The sequence below is a fragment of the Carcharodon carcharias genome, chromosome 14 (genome assembly GCF_017639515.1).
Source record: "Carcharodon carcharias isolate sCarCar2 chromosome 14, sCarCar2.pri, whole genome shotgun sequence".
In the NCBI taxonomy this organism is placed as follows: domain Eukaryota; kingdom Metazoa; phylum Chordata; class Chondrichthyes; order Lamniformes; family Lamnidae; genus Carcharodon; species Carcharodon carcharias.
In genome coordinates, this window is record NC_054480.1 from 22,626,328 (window position 1) to 22,650,695 (window position 24,368).

At 43.5% G+C, this 24,368-nt stretch overlaps 1 protein-coding gene across 1 annotated transcript; it reads left to right on the plus strand.

The window, feature by feature from the left end:
* sgk2a (serum/glucocorticoid regulated kinase 2a) lies at window positions 1–23,578 on the plus strand. The gene is made up of 11 exons (XM_041205437.1): window positions 1–128; window positions 207–264; window positions 1,210–1,293; window positions 5,547–5,678; window positions 10,899–11,011; window positions 11,109–11,145; window positions 11,229–11,315; window positions 11,884–11,979; window positions 16,321–16,476; window positions 22,113–22,202; window positions 23,420–23,578. The coding sequence occupies exons 1-11, from the start codon at window positions 82–84 to the stop codon at window positions 23,576–23,578; spliced, it is 1,059 nt and encodes a 352-aa protein (XP_041061371.1). The 5' UTR covers window positions 1–81.
* The last annotated feature ends 790 nt before the right edge of the window (window positions 23,579–24,368 follow it).

A 24,368-nucleotide genomic window follows, 5' to 3' on the forward strand; every position in this document is an offset into this window, starting at 1 on the left:
AATTCCCAGACCCTTATTAGAACAGTTTAACAAGCGCATCCCTTCCTTTGAACGTGCTACCCGAATCTCCTCTTGCAGATCATGTCAGTGCCGAATAACATCAACCTGGGACCATCTGCCAATTCCTTGTAAGTACATTTTGCTATTGGAATAATATTCTATTGACCCAGGAGACAATTAATTTAAAAACTATTATTTGCTTGCAGAGCCAAACCAACAGACTTTGATTTTCTAAAAGTTATTGGAAAAGGGAGCTTTGGGAAAGTAAGTGAATTATTTTACCACAAAGTTGACTTCATTTCTATTTCACTCCATTTGAACTTTAATGTTTTGGATTTCTCCTGCAATGCAAATTGTGAACCTGCTTTGCCAATTGCCTATATTTTGCTTCTAATTTCCACAAAGACACTTTTAATGGGATAAGCTAAATCCAGGGACAAAATGAATAACTTACAGAAACTTGAATCTGTCTTTTAATATGCTCAAATTTGTTAGTTTAAACTTGGTCAAAATTAACTTACGCTTGGAATATAGTTAACATAGACTTGGGTGCATGTAATCGACAGGCCTGGGAGCGGCCAGAGAACAGACCTCTGACCGCGATCGGCCCCCAACCACGATTTCATGCTAGTTGGCCAATTTGTGGGCAGCCAGTGCTGCCGAGGAGGAGGGTGGCCTCAGGGAGCTGAAGAATTCAAAAGCAATGAATAAAGATTGTAAAATCCAGAAAAAAAATGCCCCGCGCGTCAGAATCAGTCACCTGAACATAACAGATGATGAAAATTCTGCCCAAACGTTTTTATTTTTTTTATTTAATAACGGAAACCCCATCCCCGCCCTTGGATGAGGTTTCGTCAAAAATGCAAAGTCCGCCTGGCAGATTTGTCCATCCGCCAACTGTAAAGTTGGATGGACCGTGAAAAGTTGGAGTCAGCTGAAACTTTAATGGGCTTAATTGCCCTCGTCATTGTCAGCGAGTGCGCCTCCGACTTTCACGCAGCCGGCCAACCAATGTAGCGGGCGAGCATGGGATCACATCAGGATGCACGCTTGACATCATCCTGCACCGTTTTACGCTCGAGCGGGTCAGGTGCGCGGCCGCATGCCGAGCTAAAAATTCTGCCCTTGGGAAACATGTAACTTTTATGTCCTATGGGTAGGGTGTGGCATACAGAGTTGGGACCTTAAAACTCTTGATTTTTATTTTAGGTCCTCCTTGCTAAACATAAATCAGATGGCAGGTTTTACGCCATCAAAGTCTTGCAGAAGAAAATGATCCTGAACAGAAAAGATGTAAGTGTCAAACTTTTCTTCAATGTTTACCTCCTTGGGTGTAACACTAGCGTTTTACACTTGGCACTTTCAACTTAATAAAATGTCCCAAGGTGCTTCACAGGAGCAATATAAAACAAAATATGACACTAGGCCACAAAAGGAGATATTGAGATGTTCTTAATGTTCTGAACACTGATCCCGGGGGTCTACAACCTGTTGGAAACCCTCTTCACTTCCGTGGGAGAGGCCCGACCGTAGTGCCTCCCCAGGCACTTGTCTGGTCAGTATTGGACCTTCCCAGGGATTTAAGACCCCAGCAGCAGAAATCCCGCCTTCCAGGGGCTGCCAGCCAATCAGAGACCACCAGCTATCCCTAGCTGGCAGCAATCTCCAGGAGTGGTGGCTGCTGCTGGTAATAGAAACATAGAAAATAGGAACAGGAGTAGGCCATTCGGCCCTTCGAGCCTGCTCCACCATTCATTATGATCATGGCTGATCATCCAGCTCAATAGCCTGCTCCCGCTTTTTCCCCATAATGCTACAGGGACTTCACCAGGGATCTGGTGAGTGAGGGCATGATGGGGGTGGTGGGGAGGGGATTGCAGGAGATGGGTGGCAAGGGGCTCAGAGGCAAGGGCAATGGAGTAGTTTTCGTCACGCCCCCCCCCACCCCATCCCCACCCCTTTCCTGATGTTGGGTACTGACAATGAGAGACCCCCTCCCCCTATCCATTAACCTGCTGGCAAACTGGACAGGTTTGTTGAACGGCCGTTGGGGGGGGCAAGGAAAGCCATTTAACCTCTGAGCTGCCACTAAATCCCGGGGGGCTCGGATAATTGGTGTCAATTGCCTCTTTGGTGAGCCAGTTTGCCGTGACTGAGCGAACTTCCCATCTGGGCCCCCTCCCGCCTTCGATTTAATCGCAGGAGGCTTTCCTGTCACCGGGGGATTGAAGGTTGGGCTTTCCCACGATTAAGTGGGCCCGGCCACCACGCTAGCTGCCAATTCGAGATGGATTACATTTCACCCATTAGGTGCGATGACCAAAAGCAGGTTAAGGAGGTAGGTTTTAAGGAGTGTCCCAGAGGCGAAAGCAAGGTAGAGGGGCAGAGGGGTGTGGGGAGGGTATTCCAGAGCTCAGGGCCCAGGCAGTTGAAGACACAACCACCAATGGTGGAGCGATTAAAATTGGGGGTGTGCTCAAGAGGTCAGAATTAGAGGAGCACAGATATCTCGGATGGGCAGGAGGAGATTACAGAGACAGGGAGATATGAGGCCATTGAGGGATTTGAAATCTTGGATGGGAATTTTAAAATGAAGACGTTGCTTGACCAGTAGCCAGTGTAGTCAGCGAGCACAGGAGTGATAGGGGAATGGGACTTGCTGCAAATTAAGACACAGGCAACAGAGTTTTTGAATGACCTCAAGTTTACAGAGGGTAGGAGACCAGCCCAGGAGTGTATTGGAATACTGAAGTCTAGAGGTAATGGAGGCATGCATGAGGGTTTCAGCAGCAGGTGAGCTGAGACAGGGTGAAGTCGAGCAATGTTATTGAAGTGGAAATAGGCAGTCTTAGTGAAGGCACAAATGTCTCGTGGTCAAATGTGACACTAAGGTTGTGGACAGGCAGCTTAATCTCAAACTTTTACCAGGGAGAGGGATAGAGTCAGCAGACAGGAAGCAGAATTTAGAGAAAGGAGTGAAAATGATGACTTCAGTTTTCCCAATGTTTAACTGGAGGAAATCTCTGCTCTGCTCATCCAGTGCTGGATTCCGAATATGTGTACATTTCACTCTGTATCTCCTAATGACTGTAACATAGGCCAGAAATTTCCCCCTCCGTCAGGGGGGTTGTGGGGGGTGGGGTGAGCGGGGGCAGGGGTGGGCGCGAACCCAATCGGTGCCCCCAATCGGGTCCGCGCCGCCATTTCACGTGGGTGGGCCAATTAAGGCCAGCCCATTGTGAAGCCCACCCGGAAGCGCTGAGTGCTCCCTGTGTGGGCGGGGGGGGGGTGGGGTGGGGGTGGTGGGGGGTGGGTGGATTCCCTGACTGTCTCCCTGTGCTCTTTCATGCATGTGCGCGAAAGAGCGCAGAGATCTGCCTGAGGCACGGAGGTACCTCAGGGAGATTTGTTTCAGTGTTAAACGTTTAAATAAAGGATTTTTAACCTTTTAAAACATGTCCCTTCATGTGACACTATCACATGAGCTGGGACATGTCAAAGAATAAATGTATAAATTCTTATTAGATTTTAAAACAGTTCATGAATCCTTATCCCGCCCGTGGATGAGGTTTCATGAAAAATGCGAAGGCCGCCTGGGCTCTTCGCCTGCCCACCTGCCAAACTTAAGTTTGGACGGGCAGCTCATTAAATTGAGTTAATTAAGTTTTTCGGCTGCGCACCCTCCGAACTGAAAATCTAAGTGACATGTGGTAACGTCGGGACACCCGCCCAATATCATCACGCGTCATTTTACACATCAACAAGCGGGCCCCACCTCCCCTGCTCACCAACGGGAAACTGCTGCCCATGGAATATCCTCAAAGCACAGGATGTGAAAATGCACTCATGCTCGGAATTTATTGCACACAATACTTAATGAACTAAAGCAGCAGTGTATCAGTTGTTTAGAACTAGAAAATAGAGCATGTTTTGATCACTTTTAAATGGAAACTCAAACAATAACATTTTGTTCACCTCCGCGATGATATTTTTTAAGCATTGGCAGAGTTGTGTTCACAGTCAAAGCTCAAAAACAAATCATGGAAGTTGGTAGCAGGAATATCAATCTCTTTGGAGAGCTGGTAAAGGGAGACCATTAATCATCCCATCCTCCTTGGCTGATTATCAATGCCATCCACTCCTCAGTAATCCTTTGTTGCTAGTCTAGATAATTAACCTTGTATAGGTTTCAAAATCTAAGTGCTGATGCTAAACTGCATGCGATTATAAAATCCTGAACTATTCAACAGAGATTTCCTCAAAGATGGATGCCAAACCATGCCAGCCAATAATGGGAGAGGAGGGGTGACCGAGTGTCTGTTCACAGAGATGGATTTTAAGGAGGACCTTAAAGGAATAGAGAGGTAAAGAGGGCCTTAACAAGAGAATTCAGAAGTGAGCGGCCTAGATAGCCGAAGGATTTCCACCAGTGGGAGAATGAAGGGAGGGAGGGATTGCCAAAGGGCCAGAGTTGAGGAGTGGAGAGTTTGGGTTGGGAGTAGATGGTGGGTACTTGTATGGCTGGATGAGGGTATGTAGATAAGGAGGTTGCAATCATAAAAGGACTCAGACACAATTTTACATTTGAGACATTCCTTGGACCAGAAATCAAATATGCCCGCAAGGGTTAGGATGACGGATGAATGGTTGCAAGCTAGGGTATGGGCTGGGGAGTTTTGGTTGAGCTGAAGTTTATGATGAATGGACAATAGGATTCCATCCAGCAGACACTGGAGCAGTCGAGGCTGAAGGTCACAAAGGCATGGGTGAAGATTTCAGCCAGAAATTGGTTGAGGTTAGGGTTGGAGACGATCATGTTAGAGATATAGAAGTAAAAAGTCTTTGTAATGGAGAAGGTTTGGAAGCACAGCTCAGGATCGTGTAGAATTTATAGCAGGGGCTAAAGGCGATGGCTTCTGTCTTCCCAATATTAGCTGGATGAAATTGTAGCTTATCAAAGACTGAATGTTGGACAAGTCATCTGGCTACACAGTGTCAAGAGAAAGCGGTGGTGAGGTAGAGTTAATTCTGCCCGCATATATCTGTTCCACATATCCTGAAGCAGTCCATGTCCAAATGCAGCAAGACCTGGACAATATTCAGGCTTGAGTTGAGAAGTGGCAATTAACATTCATGCCACACGAGTTTCATCTGAAAGCTGAAACCTAAAACAGTGCAGCACTCGCGCAGTACTGCACTGAAAGATCAGTCTGCAGCTAATGCTCAGGTCTCTAGAGTTGAACCTGCCACCTCAGAGGTGAGTGTTCTACCTGCTAAGATGCAACTGTCCTTTTACATTGAGATAAAGTTACTGTAAAAATGAAAGTATAACTGGTAATGAATACTAAAGAGATTTCTTAGGGCTAGAACTGCAAGCAGTTACGTACACTGAAGCTGGATTAAATTTGATATGAATTCTCACGCAAAATTAGAAATGTACCCAATGAACGTAAAAGCACATTATTTAAAAGTACTGACTAAAGCATGTATAAATCTTTTCTCTATGATTGCTTGTTCGATTTCTAATGGTACCTATTTTAAATTAGCAAAAGAACATTATGGCTGAACGCAATGTGCTACTGAAAAATCTCAAGCATCCCTTTCTGGTTGGGCTCCACTACTGCTTTCAGACAACAGAGAAACTCTATTTTGTCCTGGACTATGTGAACGGTGGTGAGGTGAGTGGATGACCTATCGTGGACTGTGATTCCTGAAGACGGCAGTGGCTTCATAAACTTCAGACTTTTATATCTAACTGTTGCATCTATTTCCTTGCTTTTGCCTCTCAATTTCCTTGGTTGCATATTATTTGTGCTGGTCCCCACCAGCAATGGCATTGATACTGAAGCAATACTGTGTCAGCACTGTACATTATGGGCAAAATGCTTCCAACCAAGACTTCTTGAATGTGTCAGCACAGTTCAAAGATAATACATTGGTTATTTGTTGTTGATCAGTTATTTCCCTGCATTATATTGACAAAGCAAGTGCTAAACTCCATGAAGTGGAGTTATCAGGATATCTTTGGAATGAAAATTGTAATATAGTTTCACTTAGGGTAGCAGATATAGACAGGGACACTGCTACCTTATGGAGGTAATTTTTTACAAGTACCTTAAGATGGGGCCTGACAGCATTCATTTCGAAATGTTCTTTGCCCTGATTTTGAAGAGATATAAGCAATACCATGTATCTGGTATAATGCAACAATAGGTAGTATGAAAGAGGTGTCTTCTATGTTTACATGATCCTATTGTCATTGCTGGGACTAGTTATTTTTTATTCATATGGCTGGGATGCAGTTATAGTTTGATCTCAAGGTTAACAATCTATTCAATGACGCAGTGTGAATGGTTGTGATGCTACCAGGAATGTGTCTCTCAGGGCAGAAATTCCGCAGGCGAGCACTGGCCTGACTAGCCACAGTTACAAGTAGGTAAGCTGACCATCACAAATGTCTATAAATCACCAAGTGACCTGTGGCCCAACAGCACAACCAACTGTCTACATTGGGGACTTCAACAGCCAACCATCCTGTTTTGTATGGGTTCCTCTTGTAATTTTGCTGATCGTCCCAGGTCCCATGTTGTTTCTTCCCCGGATAGCACTTGTCCCTTACTTCTAAAGTCATTTGCACAGCTGCACTCCCACCATTGGCCACAAGGTGGCACTGAGGTCCGTGAGAGGCAGCCAAACTTGGAACATTTGAGATTTGAATCAAACTTACTTTTTGAATTCTTTGGATGCTTGTTAAGGCAACCCCTTGCTGATTCCTTTGGGAGGCTCTTTAAAGCACTGTCCCGGAATTTATTTTTGCAAATCCAGTACCTTCTAGGATGTGAGTGAGGAGCATTTCTCCAAAGACTGGGAGCTGGTGGACAGCAAGTACACACTGGAGACCTGGGCAGTAGGGCTTTTGATGAGCTGAAGTTTATGGAGGGGGATGACCAGGAGATTACAGGTATTTCCGGGACGTAAAACGTTTCTCGGACTGCTGTTCCCGTCGCATCCTGAGATCCACACTCAGTGCCATGCGCCGCCATATGAACACACTCGACCTCTCCCTCCAGCAGCACCGCCATACCCTTTTTCAAAGCTGCGCGTGCCCCCAGTTTCATTTTATTCTTTGTCTCATCCGACGCCTCAACAAGAAACTTTTTGTCTTTCTCTCAAGTGCTAAGGAACGCAAGCTCCAACAACTCATCGACACCAACACCCATCTGGGACCCTCCACCCCTGCCTGTCACTCCGTCCCCACCCCATCTTCCAATCCCAGCCCCAGCCGTGTATTCACTATACCCCCTGACCTTCCCCTCTCCGATGCTGAACGTTCAGTGCTCAGCAAATGACTTAGTTTCATACCCCTATGCCCTCACCTTAATGAATTTCGGGCTCGGCATGATGCTGAACTCTTCTTCAGCCGTCTTCATCTCCGGGCTCACTTCTTTGGGCAGGAGTCCTCTCCCCGTTCAACGGATCCTTTTACCCATCTCCAATATTCTCCCTCCACCTGGACCCCTCCCTCTGAATTCTTACCTTCTCTTGAGCTTTTCATTGAGAATTGTTGGCGCGACATTAGTCATCTCAATTTCTCTGCTCCTCTCACCCATTCTAATCTCTCTCTCGCTGAACTTACTGCACTCCATTCTCTCAGGTCCAACCCTGACCTCGCCATCAAACCCGCTGACAAGGGTGGTGTTGTTGTTGTCTGGCGCACTGACCTCTACCTCGCGGAGGCTGAGCGTCAACTCACAGACGCTTCCTCCTACCTCTCCCTGGACCATGACCCCACCACTGAACATCAAGCCATTGTTTCCAGGACTGTCACTGACCTCATCTCCTCTGGGGATCTTCCTCCCACAGCTTCCAACCTGATAGTCGCCCAACCTCGGACGGCCCGCTTCTACCTCCTACCCAAAATCCACAAACAGAACTGTCCCAGTAGACCGATCGTGTCAGCTTGCTCCTGCCCCACAGAACTCATTTCTCGTTATCTTGAGTCCTTCCTCTCTCCCCTTGTCCAGTCCCTCCCCACCTACATCCGTGATTCCTCTGACACCTTACGTCACATCAACAATTTCCAGTTCCCTGGCCCCAACCGCTTCCTCTTCACCATGGACATCCAATCCTACTCCACCTCCATCCCCCACCAGGATGGTCTGAGGGCCCTTAGCTTCTTCCTCGAACAGAGGCCCGAACAATCCCCATCCACCACTACTCTCCTCCGTCTGGCTGAACTTGTTCTCACACTGAACAATTTCTCCTTCAACTCCTCTCACTTCCTCCAAATAAAAGGTGTGGCTATGGGTACCCGCATGGGCCCCAGCTATGCCTGTCTCTTTATGGGGTATGTGGAACATTCCTTGTTCCAGTCCTACTCCGGCCCCCTTCCACATCTCTTTCTCTGGTACATTGATGATTACTTCGGTGCTGCTTCGTGCTCTCGTCGGGACTTGGAAAAATTTATTAATTTTGCTTCCAATCTCCACTCCTCCATCATTTTCACGTGGTCCATCTCTGACACTTCCCTTCCCTTCCTTGACCTCGTTGTTTCAATCTCTGGTGATAGACTGTCCACCAATATTCATTACAAGCCTACCGACTCCCACAGCTACCTCGACTACAGCTCCTCACACCCCGCTTCCTGTAAGGACTCCATCCCATTCTCTCAGTTCCTTCGCCCCCGTCGCATCCGTTCTGATGATGCTACCTTCAAAAACAGTTCCTCTGACATGTCCTCCTTCTTCCTTAACTGAGGTTTTCCACCCATGGTCGTTGACAGGGCCCTCAACCGTGTCCGGCCCATCTCCCACGCATTCGCCCTCACGCCTTCTCCTCCCTCCCAGAAACATGATGGGGTCCCCCTTGTCCTCACTTATCACCCCACCAGCCTCTGCATTCAAAGGATCATCCTCCACCATTTCCGCCAACTCCAACATGATGCCACGACCAAACACATCTTCCTTTCACCCCCACTGTCGGCATTCCTTAGGGATCGTTCCCTCCGGGACACCCTGGTCCACTCCTCCATCACCCCCTACTCCTCAACCCCCACCTATGGCACCACCCCATGCCCACGCAAAAGATGTAACACCTGTCCCTTCTCTTCCTCTCTCCTCACCGTCCAAGGGCCCAAACACTCCTTTCAAGTGAAGCAACATTTCACTTGCATTTCCCCCAACTTAGTCTACTGCATTCGTTGCTCCCAGTGTGGTCTCCTCTACATTGGAGAGACCAAACGTAAACTGGGCAACTGCTTTGCAGAACACCTGCGGTCTGTCCGCAAGAATGACCCAAACCTCCCTGTCGCTTGCCATTTCAACACTCCACCCTGCTCTCTTGCCTACATGTCTGTCCTTGGCTTGCTGCATTGTTCCAGTGAAGCCCAACGCAAACTGGAGGAACAACACCTCATCTTCCAACTAGGCACTTTACAGCCTTCTGGACTGAATATTGAATTCAACAACTTTAGGTCTTGACCTCCCTCCTCCATCCCCATCCCCTTTCTGTTTCTTCCCCTTTCCTTTTGTTTTTTTTTCTAATAAATTATATAGATTTTTCTTTTTCCCACCTATTTCCATTATTTTTAAATATTTTTAAATCTTTTATGCTCCCCCCACCCCCACTAGAGCTATACCTTGAGTGCCCTACCATCCATTCTTAATTAGCACATTCATTTAGATAATATCACCAACTTCGACACCTATGTGTTCTTTTGTTCTGCTGTCTGTGACATCTTTTGATGATCTGCTTCTATCACTGCTTTTGCCTACAACCACACCCCCCCGGGCACTTGCGATGTCATGGCATACAAGGCTATGGGCCTAGTGCTGGAAAATGGAATTAGAATAGTTAGGTACTTGTCTGACCAGCACAGACTCGATGAGCCAAAGGGCCTTTTTCTGAGCTGCAGACCTCTATGACTCTAATATTCTTCCACATCATCAACATATGGGCTGAGATAGAGTCAAAGGCAAATTATGCTGCTGAGGTGGAAACCATAAAACTCAATAATTTCTCTAAATTTGTTTGGTCTAAGGGAGTTCTTACAACAATTGGATGGGCATTATTTGAGTTTTACAAAGCTTCCAACTGTCCTTCTGACTTTGTTTGTGTAACGTTGGAAATGTTTTAATTTAATCTTTGAAAAGCAGCAACCATACACTAGGTGCACTATATACTAACATATGCTAGGTAGCAAAAACAATATAATTATCAAGGAAGATAACAATCGAGCATCTCCCTCCCATGCATTGTGACCCACAGCAAATTATTGGGAAGTTGCATTAATGAAACACTTTAATACACACCATAATATTTAACTGGTCAGAGGTTAATGTTCCAGGACAGCAACTAAACAGGAAAAAGGGAAAGAAGTTTGAAATCTTCCATTCTATCCTGATGTTACGTTAAACCTGTGATTTTATCCAACCCACACCATTAGCAAAACAACTGCAATGCAGTTTTAATAATCAACTAAAATCCTAAAATTCTCTTTACAGTAGCTTTGCCAGGTAGCTGGGCCCTACTGATCAAGTCCAAGGGGACGGCAGTTGTTCCAGAATCTGGAAAAAATAAGGAAATATTGGGGGTACCTAGTTAATGAAAGTTTAAATTTTCTGTGACATGAGAATTCACTGTTTGCGAGTATTAAATGGGAGCGATAACCAATTGAAGATGCATTAATCACTGGGAATGATTATCCTGGGAAGGAGACCCAGGCCCAAAGGAAATCCTTCTGCTTGAGGTGCAGGTTATGCGCTATCAATACTGACCAGCTTTTCCACAGCATTTTGATCCAGAGGGCCGTCAGGGGAAACTTTGTGTAAAACTACGTAACTGCCAGTAAACAATTGATACATTACAGCCACTGAGAAGTGTTCATTTTAATGTTGCAGCTCTTCTTCCATTTGCAACGCGAGCACACTTTTCCAGAGCCAAGAGCTAGATTTTATGCATCGGAGGTGGCCAGTGCTATAGGATACCTGCATTCACTCAACATTGTGTATCGGTGAGTTCTGCTATAAAGGGATGTTTTCTGCAACATATTTTTCAATGAAATTCCAAAGCCTCCATGGTTGAAAGCTTGATCTCACTTTGTATTCCAGGGATTTGAAGCCTGAAAACATTCTCTTGGATTCTCAGGTATTATTAACAATCTTCCCAGCTTATTTTTGAATAAAAAAGTTACAGAACCCTGTAAATGACTGGCTTTTGCTTCATTTCAGGGTCATATTGTACTAACCGACTTTGGGCTTTGTAAAGAAGTAATAGAACCAACAGGAACAACTTCTACTTTCTGTGGGACACCTGAGGTACATGTGTGACTATTATATTTCGTTTGGCTTGTAAGGGTCAAACAGCCAAAGCAAGTCAGTGAGGAGAAAATACATAAAGCATAATTTTGACAAGTAACAAATTTGGGCATGAAACCTGCAAAGTTTATTTATTTTTCAGCAAAGTCCAAACTGAACATTTTTCATGTGTTTTATGATGTGTTTCATGTGACACCAACCCTTTCCTACACTCACTCTAAAACCATTAGCTTAGCTGAATCTTGTCTAGGGTCATACCTCCAGTATATTGCACCAGTCGGTGTATTGGCCATACTTATAACAGCAGAGAATGGGCACCTAGGATTGTATACTTAACTGTCTCACTGAGAGTGCAGGAATATTACAGTTCAATGCATGAGTGTCCAAATTTTGATTGTTGGTCATATTTCTAATTGGTGGAAGAAAATTAATGGAATTTTTTTGTTCTTGTGGTGTGATTGATGCACTTTCAATTGGTTATCAGTCCCATTTAATACTCACAAACAGTGAATTCTCATGTGACAGAAAATTTAAAAGTACCCATTCTAAATGTATTTTATTTTGTCAGTATCTTGCCCCAGAAGTGCTAAAAAAGCAGCCTTATGATCGGACTGTTGACTGGTGGTGCTTTGGGGCAGTCCTCTATGAGATGTTGTTTGGATTGGTAAGTAACAAGCCAGCAATCTGCTAAGCCAGAAATCTACACCCAAAACTCAATGTGGTATTTAGGGGGATTTTTACACAATCAATATGATATCAAACCACACATTTCTTGTAGGTTATAGATCATTTTACTGTTGTACATGATGCTGAAGTGTAAAAAGTTGCTCACATGTGACAATAGTGACTGAATTTTGAGGCTTGTAGCCCAGTATAAATAGAGCAATAGCACCCTGAAAATCGTGAATTATAATCCAGTTTCACATTCCTGGGCCCATGCGGATTTTACCCCAGACCTACCACTGGTAGGATTGCCAACTCTGAGTGGGCACATTCCTGGAAGTTTGATCTTGTGACATTCTGACCATGTGATCAGATGGCATCTGGTCACATGACATGTTATCGCACCTACCTTTATACAGGTCGGATCCCCTGTAGTTCAGTATTTTTGTTCTTAGTTTTGCACCAGCAGCAGTTGTAGGAAAAGTTCCAAGAACCAGGAGGCCACCCATGAGAAGGGAAAGAGGGGAGATTGAGTGAAGGGAAGAGGGGAACCTGGAATTGGGAAATAATTTGCAGAGGGGAAACTGGAGATAGAATGTACTTTGATTCCACCAGTAACTAATGATAACTCACTGTAATAGTGCTGGTAGCTTATAGTTAAGCCCCCATTTCTGAGCCTCCTACACCATTTTCAGAATCCTCACAAATTCAGGGATTCCCTAAATGTCTATACCCACAATTCCCAAGCTTCCCAATTCCCACCCCATGCCAGCTGCCAACCTGTAGGGTTGTGCCTTTCCGTGACTACCACGCAACCATCTAGGCACCAGAAACGACAAAGGTATTTCCCATCCAGTCGACCCTGCAAAGTCCTCCTCGCTAACATCGGGGGACTTTTGTGCCAAAATTGGGAGAGCTTTGCCACAGACTAGTCAGGCAAGTGCCTGACATAGTCATACTTACTAAGTCATACTATACCAAATCATACCTTATAGCCAAAGTCCCAGACACCTCCATCACCATCTTTGGTTATGGCCTGTCCCATTGGCAGGTCTGAGATCTACCAGAAGTGGCAGCATAGTGGTATACAGTCAGGATGGAGTGGCCCTGGAGTCTTCAACATTACTTCAGGACCCATAAAGTCTTATGGCATCAGGTCAAACTTGGGCAAGGAAACCTCCTGCTGATGAATAGTGCTCCTCCATATTGAACGCCACTTGGAAGAAGCACTGAGGGTAGCAAGGGAGCAGAATGTACTCTGAGTGGGTGACTTCAATGTCCATCACCAAGGGTAGCTCAGTAGCACCACTACTGACCAAGTTAGCTGAGTCCTGAAGGACATATCAGCTAGATAGGGCCTGCGGCAGGTGGTGGAACAATCAACATGAGGGAAAAACCTACTAGACCTTGTTCTCACCAATCTACCTGTCGAAGATGCATCTATTCATGATAATATAGGTAGCAGTAACCACAGCACAGTCTTTATGGAGACAAAGTCCCATATTCATGCTGAGGATTACCATCCATTGTGTTGGGGCAATGCCGCCATGCTAAATGGGATAGATTTCAAACAGATCTAGCAACTCAAAACTGGGCACCCACAAGGCACTGTAGGCTATCAGCAGCAGCAGAATTGTATCCAACCACAACTTTTAATCTCATGGTCCATTATATCCTTTGCTCTACCATTATCATCAAGCCAGGGGACCAAAACTGGTTTAATGAGGAGTGCAGGAAAGTATGCCAGGAGCAGCACCAAGCATACCTTAAAATGAGGTCCCAACCTAATCATGCTACAACACAGGACTACATGAATGTTAAACAAGAGAAGCAGCACACAATAGACAGAGCACAGTGATCCCACAAACCAACGGATCAGATCAAACCTCTGCAGTCCTGCCAGATCCAGTTGTGAATAGTGGTGGACAATTAAACAACTAATGGAAGAGGCAGGATCCACAAACAACTAATGGAAGAGGCAGGATCCACAAACATCTCTGTCCTCAATGATGGAGGAGCCCAGCATATCAATGCAAAAGACAAGGCTGAAGCATTTGCAACCAACTTCAGTCAGCAGTGCAGAGTGAATGATCCATCTCGGCCTCATCCTGAGGCCCCTAGCATCACAGATGCCAGTCATCAGCCAATTTGGTTCACTCCATATGATATCAGAAAACAACTGAAGGTGCCAGAGCAGCAAAGGTAATGGGCCCTGACAACATCCAGGCCGCAATACCAAAGACTTGTTTTGCAGAACTAGCATCTACCTGATAATGTGGAAAATTGCCCAGTTACGTCCTATTCAGAAGAAGCAGGACAAGTCCAATTCAACCAATTACTGCCCCATCAGACTATTCTCAGTCATCAGCAAAATGATGGAAAATGCTGTCGACAGTGTTATCAATTGGCAATAAAAACAAAAAATGCTGGAAATGCTCAGCAAGTCAGGTAGCATCTGTGGAGAGAATCAGTTAATATTTCAGGTCCTTGACCTTTCATTGGAACCTGAGCTATTCTGATGAAAGGTCATCAATCGGAAACATTAACTCTGTTTCTCTCCACAGATGCTCCCTGACTTGCTAAGTATTTCCAGCATTTTTTGTTTTTATTTCAGATTTCCAGCATGAGCAGTATTTTGCTATTTTATCAAGCAGCACCAATTCAACAACAACCTGCTCACTGATGCTCTAAGTTCCACCAGGGCCACTCTGCTCCAGACCCCATTGCAGACTTGGTTCAAACATGAAATCCAGAGGTGAGGTGAGATGAGAGTGACTCCCCTTGATATCAATGGGAATCAGAGTGAAAATTCTCCACTGGTTGGAGTCATCAAAGAAAGATGGTTCTGTTTGTTGGAGGCCAATCATCTCAGTTCCAGAACATTGCTGCAGGAGTTCCTCAGGGTAGTATCCTCAGCCCAACCATCTTCAGCTACTTCATCAATGACCTTCACTCTATCATAAGGTCATAGTAGGGATGTCCACTGATGATTGTACAATGTTCACTATGATTCACAACTTCTCAGATACTGAAGTAATTCACTGACACAAGCAGCAAGACCTGGACAAAACTCAGGCATGGGCTGATAAGTGGCATGTAACATTCATGCCACACATGTGCCAGACAGTGACCATCACCAACAAGAGAGAATATAGCCATCTCCCCTTGACATTCAATGGCATTACCAGCATTGAATCCCCCATCAGCAACATCCTGGGATTACCATTGATCAGAAACTTAAGTGGGCTAGCCAAATAAATACTGTGGCTACAAAAGCAGGTCAGAGACTGGGAATTCTGCAAGTTATTTACCTCCCAACACCCAAAGCCTGTCCACCATCTACAAGGCACAATTAAGGAATGTGATGGAATACCCTCCACTTGCCTGGATGAGTGCAGCTCCAACAACACTCAAGAAGTTCGACAACTTCTAGGACAAAGCAGCCTGCTTGATCAGCACTCCATTTACACCTTAAACATTCACTTCCTCCACCACCAACACACAGTGACAGCAGTGTGTACCATCTATAAGATACGTCACAGCAACTCACCTAGGGTCCTTCGACAGCACCTTCCAAATCCACAACCGTGACCATCTAGAAAGACAAGTGCAGCAGGCGCATGGGAAAACCACCATCTGCAAGTTCCCCTGCAAGCCACACACTATCCTGACTTGAAAACTATATCACCATTCCTTCACGATTGCTGAGTCAAAAATATAGAACTCCCTTTCTAACAGCATGTGGGTGTAACTACACCAGATGGACTGCAGCAGCTCACAGCCACCTTCTCAAGGGCAATAAGGGATACGCAACAAATGCTGGCCTTGCCAGCGACACTCACATCCCAGGAACAAATTTAAAAAAGGAACATGAGTGTTTATCTCCTCCCCTTGACCACTTAACAGCTCCATGCTCACCACACAATCTACCTGCTGCCACCTTCCCATCCAGGTTGGGGCTCTTGCTGCTGCAATTGTTGATGGCCCCAAAACTCTGAGCCAATTTACATTGTGGTACTAAATACTGTACAAGTAAACTGAACATTTCTGACTATTCTGTTACAGTTATCTCAGTACTAAACAGTGAAGGAAAATTGTTACCATACTCAAGTCATGTTCTGGTAATTTGAAATGCTATACAATATGTAGAAGATAGATACGTAAATATTAAATTTGGGTCTAAAAAGATGTTTAAAATGAGTAAAACAACTTTCTAAATTTATTTTGTCCCTTGTGCAAGGTTCTCTTGAGTCAAGTCTAAACAATAAATGTACACTGATGTGGGCTTATTTCTTTCAAGGTTTGGCCAATGAGTTAATGTTTCTTTCTCTTCTGTCATCAGCCACCTTTTTACAGTCGAGATGTAGCTGAGATGTACAATAACATTCTCCACAAGCCACTTCACTTGCCAATGGGAAAATCGAAAGCTGCTTGTGATATTCTGATGGGCCTTCTGCAAAAAGACCAAAAGAGAAGATTAGGAGCTGAAGCAGATTTTGTATGTGTGCATTTTGTATATGACTGAACTCATAATAATCCAGTGATTAGTGGATAATTTACATTGTTTAGAAAGAGAGCTAATCCAAGGCAGTCAGCATAGCACTATTCAGAGAAAAATGCAGGGCATTCTCTTAGCATCTTGGCCAATATTCATCCAACAATCAATACCACCAAAGCAAATTCACTCACTCACTTTTCCGAATGACTTTATCCAATTCAGGGTCACGGGGAGTCGGAGCCTATCCCAACAGGCAATGGGTGCTAGGCAGGGTACACCCAGGACGGGACACCAGTCCATCAGAGGACATGCACACAGACACATACACTAAGGGGCAATTTAACAATAGCCAATCCACCTAACCAGCACATCTTTGGGTGGTGGGAGGAAACTGGAGCACCCGGCGGAAACCCATGCGGACACAGGAAGAACGTGCAAATTCCACACAGACTCCCGAGATCAGAATCGAACCCAGGTCTCTGGAGCTGTGAGGCAGCAGCACTAACCACTGTGTGCCATCCAAAGTAAATTCAACGATCATTTATTTTATTTGCTATTAATGGACTGCACTTCAAAATAATTACTTTGGCTATGATGTGTATTGGGATGTTTTGGCTACTTGAGGTGCTACAACAACCCAAAATTTGTAAGGAGTAACACCACTTCATCCATTTTAGTTCATGCAGAGAGATCCTTTTGCACTTAATTTTTCAGGGTTTTCACCTCTATTCCTTTATCTGGAAACTCATTCCATTTAGTAATCATTGTGTTTGAAGAAGATCTTCTTTATTTCAGTTTGTTTTCTGTTAGTTTTGAACCTGTCAATGAATCTTTCATAAATTAGTTAGAAGTAAATTTTTCAAGTTATCCCTTCCATATTGTTGACTAAGTTAAATATCTCTAAAAGATCACCTGTCATTTCATCTTCCTCAAGGCTGAGAAAACCAAATTTCACCCATCTTTCCTAATACATCAACCCTCTCACACTGGGGATCAACCTTTTTGGCTCTGCTCTGTAATAGCTCCAGTGTTGAATGCCTCCGCCATGTCACTGACTGGGTCTGAATATTTGTCAACAGGTGCGGTCAAAACAATGTACAATTTAATTTGTGCATAATTTCATTGCTTTGTACTCCACTATATTACATAGTTCAGCTCTTAGTTATGTTGATTACTATTTTGCAGTAGTTGGATATGCTTGAATGTTAAGTCTATTAAGATTCCCGAGTATCTTTCAACCAGCTATTTCAACACAATTGATGGTCTATTTTTGAATCCATTTTTCTTTCCTATCTAGTATTTTATGTTTGTCTGCATTACATTTCATCAACCATTTTCTACTTCTTTAAAAATTTTAAGAATTCTTTCATGGTAAGTGGGCATGACCAGCAAGAAAAGCATTTGTTGTTCATCCCTAATTGCTCTTGAACTAAGTGGCTTGGGAGGCCATTTCAGGAGGCAATTAAGAGTCAACCACATTGGATATAGGACATAGAACTTAGGAGCAGGAGTAAGCCATTCAGCCCTTCAAGCCTGCTCTGCCATTCAATAAGATCATGGCTGGTCTGGTTGTGGTCTCAACTTCACTTTGTCATCTGCCCTGCATAACTCTTGATTCCCTTGTCTATCAAAAATCTGTCTAACTTTGCCTTGAATAAATTCAATGGCCTTTTTTTCATTCATTCATGGGATGTGGACATTGCTGGCTAGGCCAGCATTTATTGCCAATCCCTAATTGCCATTGAGAAGGTGGTGGTAAGCTGACTTCTTGAACCGCTGCAGTCCATTAGGTGTATGTATAGCCACAGTGCTGTTAGGGAGGGAGTTCCAAGATTTTGACCCAGTGACAGTGAAGGAACGGCGATATATTTCCAAGTCAGGATGGTGTGTGGCTTGGAGGGGAGTTTCCAGCTGGTGGTGTCCTCATGTGTCTGCTGCCCTTGTACTTCTACATGGTAGCGGTCGTGGGTTTGGAAGGTGCTGTCGAAGGAGTCTTGGTGAGTTCCTGCAGTGCATCTTGTAGATGGTGCACATTGCACCACTGTGCATCAGCGGTGGAGGAAGTGAATGTTTGTGGGTGGGGTGCCAATCAAGCAGGCTGCTTTGTCTTGGATGGTGTCGAGCTTCTTGAGTGTTGTTGGAGCTGCACAAATCCAGGCAAGTGAAGAGTATTCCATCACACTGCTGACTTGTGCCTTGTAGATAGTGAACAGGCTTTGGGGAGTCAGGAGGTGAGTTATTCGCTGCAGGATTCCTCACCTCTGACCTGCTCTTGTAGCCACAGTATTTATATGGCTAGTCCAGTTCAGTTTCTGGTCAATAGTAACCCCCAGGGTGTTGATCGTGGGTGATTCAGCGATGGTAATACCATTGAATGTCAAGGGGCAATGGTTAGTTTCTCCCTTGTTGCAGATGGTCATTGCCTGGTACTTGTGTGGTATGAATGTTACTTGCCGCTTGTCAGCCCAAGCCTGGATATTGTTCAGGTCTGGCTGCATTTGGACATGGACTGCTTCAGTATCTGAGGAGTCGTGAATAGTGCTGAACATTATGCAGTCATCAACAAATATCCCCACTTCTGACCTTATCTTGGAAGGAAGGTCATTGATGAAGTAGCTGAAGATGGTTGGGCCAAGGACACTACCCTGAGGATCTCCTGCAGTTATGACCTGGGACTGAGATGATTGACCTCCAACAACCAAAACCATCTTCCTTTGTGCTAGGTATGACTCCAACCAAACGAGAGGTTTCCCCAGGTTTCCATTGACTCCAGTTTTGCTCAGGCTCCTTGATGCTACCAATTGATGCCTCTACTGCTTTCTGGGGAACATTGCTGTTAAGATGTACAAGATGGATGGGTTACACCTTAACAGGACCGGGACTAGTATCCTTACAGGAAGATTTCTTGGTGCTGTTGGGGGAGGGTTTAAACTAACTTGTCAGGAGTTGGGATCCTGTGGGGTAGCTCAAACTGGAAGGAAGCAAAGCTGGTAACAAGAAGAAGAAATGTAGCAAAAGAAATTAGACGGCAGGTGAAATGAAGAAGAGCATCATCTAGGCGTAGAATGAGGAATAATGTTAAAAAGACGAAGTTAAGGGCACTCCAGCTGAATGCACGAAGCATTCGCAACAAGGTAGATAATTTAAAGGCACAAATAGAGGTAAATGTGTATGATCTAACTGCCATTATGGAAACATAGCTAAAGACTGGGAACTGAATATTCAAGGATGTTCAACATTTAGGAAGGACAGGTAAAAGGAAAAGGTGGTGTTGCGCTGGTTATAAGAAATGGGATCAGTATATTAGTGAGGGAGGATCTCAGATCAAAAGAACAAGATGTCTAATCTGTTTGGGTGGAGCTAAGAAACAGCAAACATTGGTAGGAGTTGTTTATAGGCCACCAAACAGCGGTGATAGTATGGGGGATGGTATTAATCAGATTAGAGAAACATGTAATGGGTAATACAGGAATCATGGGTGACTTTAATCTGTATATAGACTGGGCATATCTAATGAGCACTAATGCCATGGAGGACAAATTTCTTGATTGTGTTAGGGACGGTTTTTTGGAGCAGTATGTTGAGGAACTGACTAGAGAACAGGCTATTTTAAATATTGTATTATGTAACAAGAAAGGACGAATTAATAATCTTGTTGTAAAAGAACCTTTAGGGATGAGTGACCATAATATGACAGAATCTTACATTATGAGGTTGTTCAATCCGAAGCCAGGATGTTAAATTTGAACAAAAGAAATTATCATGATGTGAGGGGCAAATTGGCTGAGGCGGACTGGGAAAATACGCTAAAAGGTATGGCGGTACTTAGGCAATGGATAGTCTTTAAAGAATATTACATGGATTACAGCAGCTATACATTCCTTCAAGGCACAAAAACCCAAAAGAAAAGTCAGTCAACCATGGCTAACAACGGAAGTTAAGGATTGTATAAGATTAAAAGAAAAGGCCTACAAAATTGCCAGAAGTAGTAGTAAACCTGATGACTGGGAGCATTTAGAATACAGCAAAGGGCCAAGAAACTGATAAAGAAAGGGAGAATAGAATATGAATGTGAACTAGCAAAAAACATAAAAAAGGACTGTAAAAGCATCGAGAGTTTTGTAAAAATGTAACATTTGGTTAAGACAAATGTGGGTCCATTACAGGTGGAGTCAGGAGAATTTATAATGAGGAATAGAGAATGACAAAGAAGCTAAATGATAACTTTGTGTCTGTCTTCACTGATATTATTGCCATAGAAGGAGTCCAACGAAGGTTCACCAGACTTGTTCCCGGGATGGCGGGACTGTTGTAAGAAGAGAGATTGGGGAAACTGGGGTGTGTATTCTTTAGAATTTCAAAGAATGAGAGGTGATCTCATTGAAACCTTCAAAATATTTAAAGGAATAGACAGGGCAGATGCCAGTAAGATCTTTCCCCTGTTGGGGAGTCTAGAACCACGGGACACAATTTCAAAATAAGGAGAAAGCCACTTAGGACCGAGATGAGGAGAATTTTTTTTTTAACTCAGAGTGTTGTGAATCTTTGGAATTCTCTACCCCAGAGAGCTGTGGAAGCTCAGTCATTCAGTATCTTTGATAAGAAATTGACAGATTTGTAAATATCAATGACATAAAGTGATATGGGGATAGTGTGGGAAAAAGGCATTGAAGCCATGATCGTACTGAAAGGCAGAGCAGGCTCGATGGGCTGAATGGTCCGCTCCTGCTCTTACATTCCTATGGAATTAGAGTCCCACGTAAGCCAGACCAGGTAAGAGCGGGAGATTTCCTTCCCTAAAGGACATTAGTGAACCAGATGCGTCTTTATGATAAATGATAATAGTTTGATGGTCACCATTACCGAGACTAGTTTTCAACTCCAGATTTAATTATTTGAATTTAAATTCCACCAGCTGTCATGACGGGATTTGAACTCCCTAGTTCATTAACCTGGGCCTCTGGATTAGAATCCAAGTCATTGATGTAAATTGAAGACACAGCAGTTCCAATGCCAATTCTAGGAGTAACCCCCTCTGCACTATATTTATCCTAAAAATTAGTACCTGGGAAATTAGGTTTCCTTTGGCATTAAAACCTAGAGATAGCTGTTCAGATCAGTTCTATTTCCTGGTTATTGTGATGAGACAGAATGGACCCATACTAAAAGCTCAGTGTAAAATTCAGATTAAAGAACTCTGAAATAGAGATTGTACGAATCTCAGAAGAAAAGGATTAGAGTCAAGTGCTGTCCATTTAAGCTACTTTGGTGTATAATGCTTTCTCTTAATAAACAATTCTAGTCTGAAATGGATGGTCTGTCAGCATTGTATTTGCACATCTTTTGGGGGAATTAGGAATATTTTCCTGGTACTCCATAAATAGGTAGATTGTTACTCCTGTTAAGTGCTGCAGGTCATTCACTACATACGTAAGATAAAGATTTGATTTATAACAACCACAGTCATAGTTATGGATACTGTTTTTTACATTGAGCACATGCAAAGTGTTGGGTGACAGCCTTAATCATATCAAGGCCTTTAATCCAAAACACACAATTTTCATTTCAAGCTTTAGAATGAGGAATGGAAAAATGAGCTTGCTTAACTAACTTCACTGTATTTTCTCCTGTCACAGCTTGAAGTAAAAAAACACATATTCTTTTCATCCATCAACTGGGAGGATATCTACCACAAGAGAATTACCCCGCCATACAATCCCAATGTGGTACGTTTTCTGGGTTTCTTTTGATTTTTATATTTGTAGAGCTGCCCATTTTGTTGTGTGACATTTCACAAGAGGATGCAACGCTAAAATGAAATCTGCTTGAATGATGGCTCACAATTGACAACACAGGTACCTACTAACATTGGAAATAGTTGGACAGGTACATTTACATCTGACCTACAGAGCACGAGGTGAAGTTGAGTTGCCTATCTTGAGTCTGGGTATGGTTCATGTCTTCCCTCTCCAGTCAGCTCATCATATACAGGGTATCTTTTAATGTTTGTGGTGGACAAATTGTTGCATAGAACAGGTTGAAACCACTTGCTACTTTCAAACTTTAGGTGGAAGTCGAATCAAATCTATTTCAACTGGCATGACCCCAGAGGTACTTTTCTAGACCTTGTTTATGGTAACGAAGAGTTTTACAAATGCAAAGCAATGTACCTTCTCACTTCTAACAGTAGGAACTCCATAGTGAGAAGGATATTTTCCCAACAATTGGAAATCTCAGGTAAGTGGATAAGTAAATATAATGAGATTAGGAAGTCAGTCAAGGCTATTGTGACATACCAGGCTCCTATTCAGGTTCATTCGATTTGCTAGTAGGATCAGTGGGCTTGTGTGTCTGACTGGCCAAAATCTGTCCATCATTCATCTGCTAGGAAAATTGAAAATTCATGGAACTTTTTGGGGTGCAGCAATTTTGCTATTGATTGAAATGTTTTTCATTTTTCCCCACATATGGTTTTGTAAGGGCTTATCTCTAGGCTTCTTCCCATTTCTTCTGTATCCTAAGCTGACACTTACAGACTTTCTTTAAAATATATAAAGGCTTAAATTGCATTGCAAAATTCAAAATGAGGTCACGAGAGGGTAAAACTGAAACATGTAAAACTGCACCACCCGAGACTGTAGCAGGGCTTGTGTATGGAAATGGGGGGAATATGGAGGGAAAGCATCATCGTGCAAAAGCGCAGTTTTAGTTATTCTTTTAAGATCTAACAAAACAATAAAGTGAGCTTTACCACGGCTAGTCCATGCAATACCTGACAGGGCATCACATAAAGAGACCTAAAGTATTTTTACCACTGAAAAAGTTGTGCCTCACTGCATACAGGATAATAGAAATAAATTTACTGACTTTTCTTAAATTCTTACATTTGGATAACTACATTGGGCGAAAAAAAACTAGCTTCACAATGTTTTTGTTTTTTCAGGCTGGCCCTGGTGACCTGCAGCATTTTGATCCTGAATTCACACAAGAAATTGTCCCTAGTTCAGTGGGACGCATTCCTGATTCTGCAATTAACAGCCCAACTGCAACAAGTGCATTTCTGGGATTTTCCTATGCTACTACAGATGACAATTTGAGATGATAACTAAGGAACTGAGGAATTTAAATGGACATTGCTATCAGCAAGAAGATAATGTCACTGAAACTAAATGGCTTCAGCACAAAACATCTAAGGAAATCAATGTTTATTTTGAATGAAAAATGACTTGCTTGCAGTTTTCTGAGGAGTATTACACTTAAGAATTTGTGTGCATTTGGAGCATTTCTTGTAGTCAGTCTCCCATTAGTGTACAAACATGCCTTGTACATCACAATTCTAAACATGTACGCACATGGACATGCATATGAGTAAATGTCCTTAACTCTTCTGTACTTGTCCTGCTTTAATGTTGTGTAACCCTTTTGTCCTTCTATTCTTCTCTTTGTGACTTCCAGCTATGTAATATTCCTTGCTATTGACCTTGCCTGTTCCTGTCATCATAAGCATGCAGACTTAAATACGTGCTATTGATACTGTTTAAAACAAGCCTCATGTGCACAACCTCTACCACTGGTTCCTGCATCTCAGAACTCCATTTCTCAATTTAGGTAATTTTTAAAATGATAGCTCGTGAATTCCAAGCTGTTGGTTCATCTTGTGATTTGTACAAGGATTCTTCTGAATCCCAAATATTTGCTCACAACTTTAAATTCAAGTTCTTGAAATTAATATTAGATGTGTAAGTAAAATTGTACCATTCACTCCACACTCTTGAAAGTACTCCTGCTGGCAGATGTTATCAGTTAGTGGACTTGCCCAGGGATTTATTGTGCTCTGTTTTCCATCTGAATGATGGACTAACCAACTGGATATAGCAGAGGGTACTCCCAAA

Coding starts and splice junctions, on each gene's coding strand:
- sgk2a (XM_041205437.1), top strand. CDS start 82: ATGTCAGTGCCGAATAACATCAACCTGGGACCATCTGCCAATTCCTT. Junction 265..1,209: donor GAAAAGGGAGCTTTGGGAAA/GTAAGTGAATTA, acceptor TTTTTATTTTAG/GTCCTCCTTGCTAAACATAA. Junction 16,477..22,112: donor TAGGAGCTGAAGCAGATTTT/GTATGTGTGCAT, acceptor CTCCTGTCACAG/CTTGAAGTAAAAAAACACAT.